General features: G+C 46.6%; 1 protein-coding gene across 3 annotated transcripts in view; it reads left to right on the top strand.

Moving 5' to 3' along the window:
- The window catches only part of dennd2b (DENN domain containing 2B), a 42,611-nt gene that overhangs the window by 7,950 nt on the left and 25,991 nt on the right, over positions 1–8,670 (top strand). For all 3 annotated transcript variants that reach the window (XR_014732263.1, XM_084682406.1, XM_084682404.1), the window contains exon 2: positions 4,477–4,575. Coding sequence is in view for 2 of the 3 variants with exons in the window: in XM_084682406.1 (XP_084538532.1) it covers positions 4,502–4,575 (74 nt within the window). In the remaining variant the exon portion in view is untranslated. The remainder of the gene's footprint in view (positions 1–4,476; positions 4,576–8,670) is intronic.

Genomic DNA, 8,670 nt, shown 5'->3' with positions numbered 1-8,670 from the left:
CTTTGAACATTGAACATTCTATAGATCGGAGACTGTTAAATAATCCATATGATCTAATACTCTTAAACAAGCCCAGTTTGTCATCTAATTCTATACTGTAAAATACTCTCAGACCAGAGGAAAATTCGGATTTCCTTTAATTGTGATGCTTCTTGCCCAGACGTTGGCTTGTATTCATACGGTTGAGCTATGAAGTGACAGTTATGAGCTGTTAGTTTTAGGGCTGGCATTCAGGGCATGTCGACAGTAAGTGAAGACGCTGGAACATGAGTGAGCTAACTTTGCTGGCAAGAGACTGAGTGAAAGGGTTTATAATAACACCTATAGGAATGAGGCGGTTTGAACAAACTAGACCCAGATGCAAGCCAAGTTTTGCACTGGTAAACAGAGGCCTATGTGTCTTCAGCATTTCGCTAAGAGACTGGTTTCACTACAAGATGGATATATGCGAATAACGATGACAAGATTATACTCGACATGGAATTGTTTCCTCAGAATCAACGACAAACATTGTCATGACTGGCTAATCCTGTTCTAGGTTGGGTAGGTCACAGGTAGGAAAAGGAACATTATTAGGGAGTGAATGTTAAATCTATTGATTTCTCCACTGAGTAATCGGACCTGGGCCCCAGTGTCGTGTTCACCAGAATGTGTGTTAGCTCCAGTCAGGCGGGTTGGGAGTTAAGCCCAAGGTCACTTCCGGCAGCAGACCCCTGGCTGAGGGGCAGAGAGGGTGTAAATCCTGACTGCTGTCAGCCGTGTAAACTCAGCAGGACTGGACTAGAATCCAGAGGTGGGAAGCCATCCCAGGGAGAAGAGAACTGTTAGCTTCCCTCTGTCATAATCCTACAGAGATCGACTCTCTGTGTCAAGTCAATAGTCGGCGCGAGGGTTAAGTCAATAGCCAAATTTGGCATCAATATCTGACAGGTGCAGTCCATCATGAATGAAACGTTGGAACACAAACAAAGCGGAATTTCTCAAAATTGGTCATATCTATAATACTTTAGTTGCCAGTGTGTTTGAAAATGAAGATCCAAAGCAGTTCCTTGAGAATGACATATTCTCCCTGGGCTTGCCTGCCTTCACTTGCACCAGTGATTATTAACTGCATTTAACCATCAGAAGCTATCAGTAAGGACCTGACAGGAATTATTCTCCTTAGCCATAAGCTGTATACTGTAGTGAAAGAATACCTAGATTTGATAGATAGCTTCCCTCTACTTCTGACATCCCAGGAGAGTCAGGCTGGTTTGATATACTTCAAAGGTACTGTAGGTCAGATTGTGCTGAGAGTTGGTTGTTTACAGCTTGTTGTTCTGCGCTAGGAGATGGGATCAGCGGTCAGGAAGTCAGCTGGCTAACGCCTTGGTGTTTACGCCTTCATTGAGTTCTCTGACCTATTTCTCCCTGTTCTTCTATTTGAATTCGATTGTCATTTCAAACGTGTCCGTCGCCGCAGATGTGTGCTAGCCTAAATTCACTCGAAACGTGTATTGAGAATGAGAAAGCTGCTCCCTCAAGGACAAACTGTAATGTTTAGCCTGGGTTGAACTGTGCGGAACACTGCCTGTGGAGTGTACCAACGTTCCTTATCAGCTGTGCCCGTGTCACCCTGGACCTGGGTGCAAGGCTGTTTGGGGCAGAACAAGCTGAAACGTGACCTGGGTTGCACAAGGGGCTCTGTTACGTTATTTAGACTTTCCTCCTGTCACTTGTCATGGCACATTTTGTCGTGTACAGGATTTATTAGGAATGGCTACACTTGGAAGCTGTATTGATTAGAAATGATATGAAACAAGATCTAGTTTGCCTTTAATCTCTCTGTACATTTCCTGTAGAAAAACATTGTGGCCAGCAGTGAAGCACCGTGCTGTTAATTCGTGTGGTGACCTTGATGACTTATCTGAATTATTTTCTTAAGAATGCTGTATTTGCTTCCCAGATGTTACAATTGAAAATGATTTAATAGCCAGTATGTTTTAAAGCACAGAGTATAGTATTTATACAGCTGTGGATCTCTCAGCAAGTCCATGAAAATATTCAGCCTCACTGGCAAAAACGGCCTCTCCACTGAATATTTCATCTAGCTGGAACAGGTATTACACAGAAATAGCAATATTTTCAGACATCTTATATCCTGTCCAAAAGTCATCTAATATTTCATGTGCTTTCATGTTCTACTTTTCTTTAAAAAAAAACACCCATTAAATTAGATAATGACTTTTATGAATACAGGTGTGAGTAATAGGTGTAACACCAAGTATGCCTTTGGGTCCTTATTTCTCTCTGTGTAAGAATGAGTACACTGTATGAAATTCAATATCAACTTTGCTGCAAACCCTGGGCACATTTAGTAAAGTGGTACCTTTCTCGACACTGACGCCGATAGACAGGAAAAGAACAACAACAGCAGTTGTTAAGATCAGTCAGGCACAAGGCAGTCCCGTTCCCTACGCCAGACCAAAATGAAGATATATGCCCTGTCCTCTAGCTCTGGGTCCAGTGAAACAGGAAATAGCTGACAGCAGGAATGCCATCTCTCCCCTCATCTGTCTCTATAGGGCTCCGCTCCGCCACTGGCCGGCCCGCTCACTCGTACAACAACTTCCTGTAAACAAGAGGCTTCTGAGAGAAGCCTGGCTGAGTGCTCTCCCCTCCTCCACCCCTGATCTCCCAGTACTCTCCCCTCCTCCACCCCTGATCTCCCAGTACTCTCTCCCCTCCTCCACCCCTGATCTCCCAGTACTCTCCCCTCCTCCACCCCTGATCTCCCAGTACTCTCTCCCCTACTCCACCCCTGATCTCCCAGTACTCTCTCCCCTCCTCCACCCCTGATCTCCCAGTACTCTCCCCTCCTCCACCCCTGATCTCCCAGTACTCTCCCCTCCTCCACCCCTGATCTCCCAGTGCCCTCCACCGAACTCCCCTCAAACCATAACAGGCGCTGTGAATAGAATCAAAGAGAGGGAGTCCGTGGATTTGTTTAAAGAACCGAGGCTGTATTTATTTGACGCTTTCTGGGTGACGATGAGAATGGCCTCTGGTTTGAAGGGAGGAAATGGTTAAGAATGGGCTGCATGGTCTTAAGCATCCAGGAAGTGTGTAGGGTGAGGAAGAGGTTAAATTATAGGGTGTTCCTGCTGGCGTTTGACCTCTGAGCTTGCATAATGTGCATTCTTGCAAAGAGGAGAAGCTGTGAACTACAATAAGCGACTCATTTTGAACATTCCTTGCTCCATGTTTATTACAACATTAAATATCTTGTGGTGAGCAAAAAATCCTTGATCACATTTGACTCAGGAGGCAGAGACATGATTGAATCTGATGTTGACAAAAGGGAGTTTCATAGCCCGTGTGAGAATATGTGCTTTGTGTTTAGCCTGAGTCCTGGCCCCTGCATGACAGAAACCACCACTCTCCTACGCAGCTTATAAAACTAATATCAGCAACGAAAACACTGGACTTTTCCCCCGGCTCCTCTAGGTGAACACGTTCATGGGAAAAAGCAATCACCATTTAATGAGCCAAGAGAGGAACTTAAGTCTGTTAATCTTGGCTGCTCCCCTCAAACAAAGAATGATACAAACACAGACACTTTTGTGGACACACACACAGATACACACACATGCTGACAGACAGACAGACACACACACGTACACACATACGCAGACACACTGCTTTGATGGTTTGAGAGTCTTCTCGGTTAAATTTGGCTCATCTCTTCTGTTTACAAAAATACCATCTACAACTTGTTCTGTCATTTATATAAATCCACCTTTTTCACATGCGTATCCACTCCGAATTTATGGGGTAACAACAGACTGAGATTGAATAGTTCTTTTAAACAAGAACCCGGAAACCTCTCCAATTGGCAAGACGATTTCAGAAATATTCCGCTGTTTCTGTGGTAACCAAAGGATTTAGTCCTCTGTTTTCAGACATCAGGGCCCATTTTAGCTCCGAGCCGTGACCTCATGATTACCGCGTTTCCATTCATCTGTGTGAGAGGAGCGAGGTGGAGGATCAGAGTCTGGAGGACACCGCCTTAGTCCAACTACAGTCCTGTCTGTCCCAACTGTTGTTTGCTGTGTTTACTCACACAGTTAGGAATCCAGTGAAGTCATGGATCTGATATCTGATATGGCATTCCCATGGTAGGGAATAAGGCCCATATTTGTCATGGTTTTGGCCAAAATATGCACTGAGCGTATTGACCTACTTTGTTCACGGTCTAATTCAAGTATGCATATTTTAAGTCATGCTTCGTTTACGAGAACCTTTTTCCCATTAGTAGATATTCATGACTTACAGTCCATTGTTCCCCATGTATTTCAGGCTGTCACAGGTGACCTGTCCCATTCTCTTCTCCTCAGATGCACTCTACAAGACTGAATGGCTGGTCTTGTTGTGCTAGTGCTTCATATCTCTGGTGTTTAATATGCCCTTCTGTTTGTCTGCCTGTCTGCCCTTCAGATGAGCGGGCAGTCTGAGAGAGACGATGACTGCCAACAAGAGTGCCAAGGCTGCACCACGATCAGGAGGCTGTAAAGTCCCTCGCGACATCCCAGAGAGGTCAGTAACACCGGCAACACCAGTAACATCAGTAACATTATCCCAGAGAGGTCAGTAACACCAGTAACATCAGTAACATTATCCCAGAGAGGTCAGTAACACCAGTAACATCAGTAACATTATCCCAGAGAGGTCAGTAACACTGGCAACACCAGTAACATCAGTAACATTATCCCAGAGAGGTCAGTAACACCAGTAACATCAGTAACATTATCCCAGAGAGGTCAGTAACATCAGTAACATCAGTAACGTCAGTAACATCAGTAACATCATCTGACTGGGAGAGAGAGATGGAGAACTGACAGGAAGGCTGCCAACATCCTCTATGAGGTCACTTCTCAGCACAGGTGCTTATGTGCTCAGTTGCACCAGTTGGGATTTTCCTTCAGGTTATTCCTGTAAACTGCATGACTGATAAACCAAACAAGTCATTTCAATCCAGCATCCTAACCCTGCAAATGATCAAACCACAGCTATTATTCATGCGATGTTCCTCGGTAATATACACAGGCTGCCCTTTTCGGTTTCATTTCCTTCAGTCTTCCAGTAAAGCAGAGTTTCTGTGTTGTGTTAAGCGCACTTCTGGAATAAGGCCCCCTTTCAGCTATAAACTCTTGTCTCCTTAAAGTGTGGATTGTTTGAGTGAACATGGTGAGAGCTTACATATTCCTGCCGGAGGAGAGAAGCAAATAAGCTCTGATAATGAGATTGCTGGCTATGGTCGTCTCGGCCTGCATGTCATATCTTTCATCCCGTACGGCACTACTCGTGCGCCCTGTACGAGTGTGTCCACAGACTTGTCCTCAAGCTCCAGCCAGCGTGAGAACAGGCTCGTAAAGGATTTCAGATGTGAAGTGGAAGATTTAGACTTCCATGGTTGCAATCCATTACCGTTCAGCGTTTCGTCTTCGAGTGCTGAATGTACGGTATTAGGAAGTGAACTTTCCCTGTGGAACATGTACTGAATGTAAAACTTGGCTGTATGTGTGCGTGTGTTTTGGTTGGATCCCCTCAGTGATAAGAATGAGCATGGCTGCCAGTTGGAAACTTGCTAAGCTGCTGGCTGGCACCGTATTCTGCACTGGCCCGCTGAGAGCACCTTTGCTGGTGAGGAGTTGGAGGAGTTGGAACATGACCACCTCTGACAGCTATTTGTTCAGGAGATAATCATTCTGTGCTGAGTTCTGCTGAGTCGTGCCACCTCACCTTGTTTCCCGAGGTGTTCATTGCTGGCCCTGCCCTCTAGCAGAGAACGTTCTGAGGTGAAGAAGGGGAGAGGTTGGTTTCACTTGACCTTAGACCAATCTGACACTCCACATCTATGGCTCATCTGACAGTTTCACTCCGTGAACGAAACTGCACTCACTTGAATACATTCTCATTTTCTCGGGACAAAACTCCAAACAATGAATGTGAATTCAAATGTAGTAACCGGGAACTACATAATGAGCTATCTGTAATCTATGCATGAACAGACAACCATGTGTTATACCCTTCCCAATCCTCCCACCAGTCCTGCTATGCTACACAGAGTTGAAAAAATAAATGTAGGCAGCAAATCACTCTCATTCCTTGGCAGGAAAAATGCTGAGGAGACCATTTCTCATGAGATTCAGGAGGGGTGAAGGGCTTGTGATGGACACTTCTTTTAATAGAAAAGATAATCGTTGAGAAAACAAATGAAGTCACTGGAAAAGCTGGATATAAATCTACCAAAAGGTCAAAGCAAATGGAATAAAACTCATTTATGAGAGAGAAAGAGAAGTGAGACCATTATGATCTTGGGGAGGGGGGGTCAAGTCAATTTTGATGCGTTCTCTTTTCCAAAAATCTATCTATTTATTTGCCTTACTGGCCTCCCTCTTGAATTGGCGTGGCCCTGAAACAGGAAGTGGCTTGTGGTTGATGTGCCCTGGAAGAGCGATGGACTACAGGAGCCAGAAGTCAGCAGCTCACCCCCCACTGGCACCCTGCTCTGTCCATGTGTGGCCGGCCCAGTTGAGGCTGTCCAGTGCCAGGCCGGGCGTGTTCTCTCTGGCCCCGTCCTGACCACCAGAACACTCTCACAGACCCAGACACCAGTGCCACCAGGGAGGCATGACCAAAGAACTCTGCTCAGTGTTTTCCTTTTGTGCGGGAGTCATTCCAGCCAAGGCGGACCAACGGGAATCTTTCTAAAACTTACGCTATTTTGTCACGGCTGATTGAATTTAAATGCGTGTATAATAGTGTGATGGGTGCAAGGGGGGGTATTTCAACTGATATATGACACAATTCCAAACAAATCAGCAGTGATATGACACCGAGTTAGTCACTAGGGTGGTTTAGGCCATATCACAGTGTGTGAAGGCTGTTTGTACGTCAACCAAGAACCTTGCTTGAATTGATGGTGTACATTGTCGGCTGCACTGTGTTTAGTTAAGTTTCATGTGATTCATGGGCCCCTCCGTATGCCATTTCCCTCTGCAGAGCGGTGGCTTTCAGAAAAGAACTCCTACTGCACTGAAGGCTTATTGTGAAGAGTAATGCCATCAAAATGTAATGGTGAATTTGTGTGATTATGCATGCCGTTATGATAGATACCATATGATACCGTAGAGCGTTTTGAAATTATGGGACTTCCATCTTTGTGCCCATGCACTCTCCCTATTAGGCCATATTGCATGTTTTGTAGACTACACTGTACTTTTTCATTTGAGACATTTGGTAATTGGATCTCCCAAACCCCACAGCGGCGCTGGCCTGCTATACGATGATGTATGAAGGTCGAAGGTTGTGAATGAACCTCGTCTCTGATGCAGGCCTAATGAGAATCATGTCTGACCAGGACCTCATTTTTCTCACTGTCAGTAGTCCAAACCAAGCTTCCATAGCCAGGTCCTCTCCCCCTCCTCCTCAATGGAGCTAGCAACCAGGAATTCACTAAAGGAAAAGCCACCCGGGCTGTGCTTTTGTATTCCCTCAGAGCACAGCTGGAGTGGCTCTCAGCAGCAGAATGGGTTCGTATGAACCCATAAGGACTGATAACTAACTGTTGATTGATGGGTTGGATTCGTCGGTCACATTCCACTGTTGAGTTGACTTCGTTCATGACTCTTCCTGTGACAGTCTGTGACATTGTGTCTCCAATTTTGTTGACATAGCGGAATCATAGTGTGTGTTTAGTTTAGGATACCTAACTATCGACTTTTCCTCTCAAGTCACTGGCATGGTTAATGGAAAGCTAAATGGGAAGCTTCTTGACTTACAGAAGGTGAGTCTAAGTCTGGTGACTACCGTGGTGACTATACGACATGAAGCGTTTTGATTGCTCAACATAATCATTCCGAATTTGAATCCATGACCGAGGAACGATTTCTATCTGCTGGGATGGCTAAAACCCGACTGCCAACAGGCATACGTCATATATGACACCCATAACAGATGGTGCCTGTGAGCTGAGGCCTGGAGGTGTTGGGTGTGTATCAGGGCAGTAGGACAGAAGTCATACCCACCACAGTGCTGCTGGCCTCGGCCTGCAGGTTCCCAGGTGCAGCCTGTCCCTCCCTCCCTCCCTCCCTCCCTCCCTCCCTCCCTCCCTCCCTCCCTCCCTCCCTCCCTCCCTCCCTCCCTCCCTCCCTCCCTCCCTCCCTCCCTCCCTCCCTCCCTCCCTCCCTCCCTCCCTCCCTCCCTCCCTCCCTCCCTCCCTCCCTCCCTCCCTCCCTCCCTCCCTCCCTCCCTCCCTCCCTCCCTCCCTCCCTCCCTCCTTCCCTCCCTCCCTTCCACTCTCGTGTGAAAAGAAGGCAGGGCAGGGCAGGGAGGTGCTAAGAGATCTGTCCCAACCTGCATCCCTGGATCCCAGCCCTGTCTCAGCCCCCTCCCTCCCTCCCTCCTCCCAGCTCTCACTTGTTATTCTAACCATCGCTGTGACATCAGATCCCCAACGCTGGGATTTCGCAAGCGTTGGCAGCGAATCTGAGAACTGAGCCCTGAGACTCCGTCAGGACTGCAGAGTCAGAAGGAGGATGAGGAGGAACAGGCTCTTTGTGGATGAAGCTCTCGATGAGGTCAACAGAGTGCTGATTCACATGGTTCAGCAGACAACAGTGACGCTTC

Source organism: Hypomesus nipponensis, chromosome 19 (genome assembly GCF_054491055.1).
Source record: "Hypomesus nipponensis isolate SF chromosome 19, ASM5449105v1, whole genome shotgun sequence".
Lineage (NCBI taxonomy): Eukaryota > Metazoa > Chordata > Actinopteri > Osmeriformes > Osmeridae > Hypomesus > Hypomesus nipponensis.
Note: the sequence above shows the minus strand (reverse complement) of the source record. Positions and strands in the feature narration are given on the sequence as shown.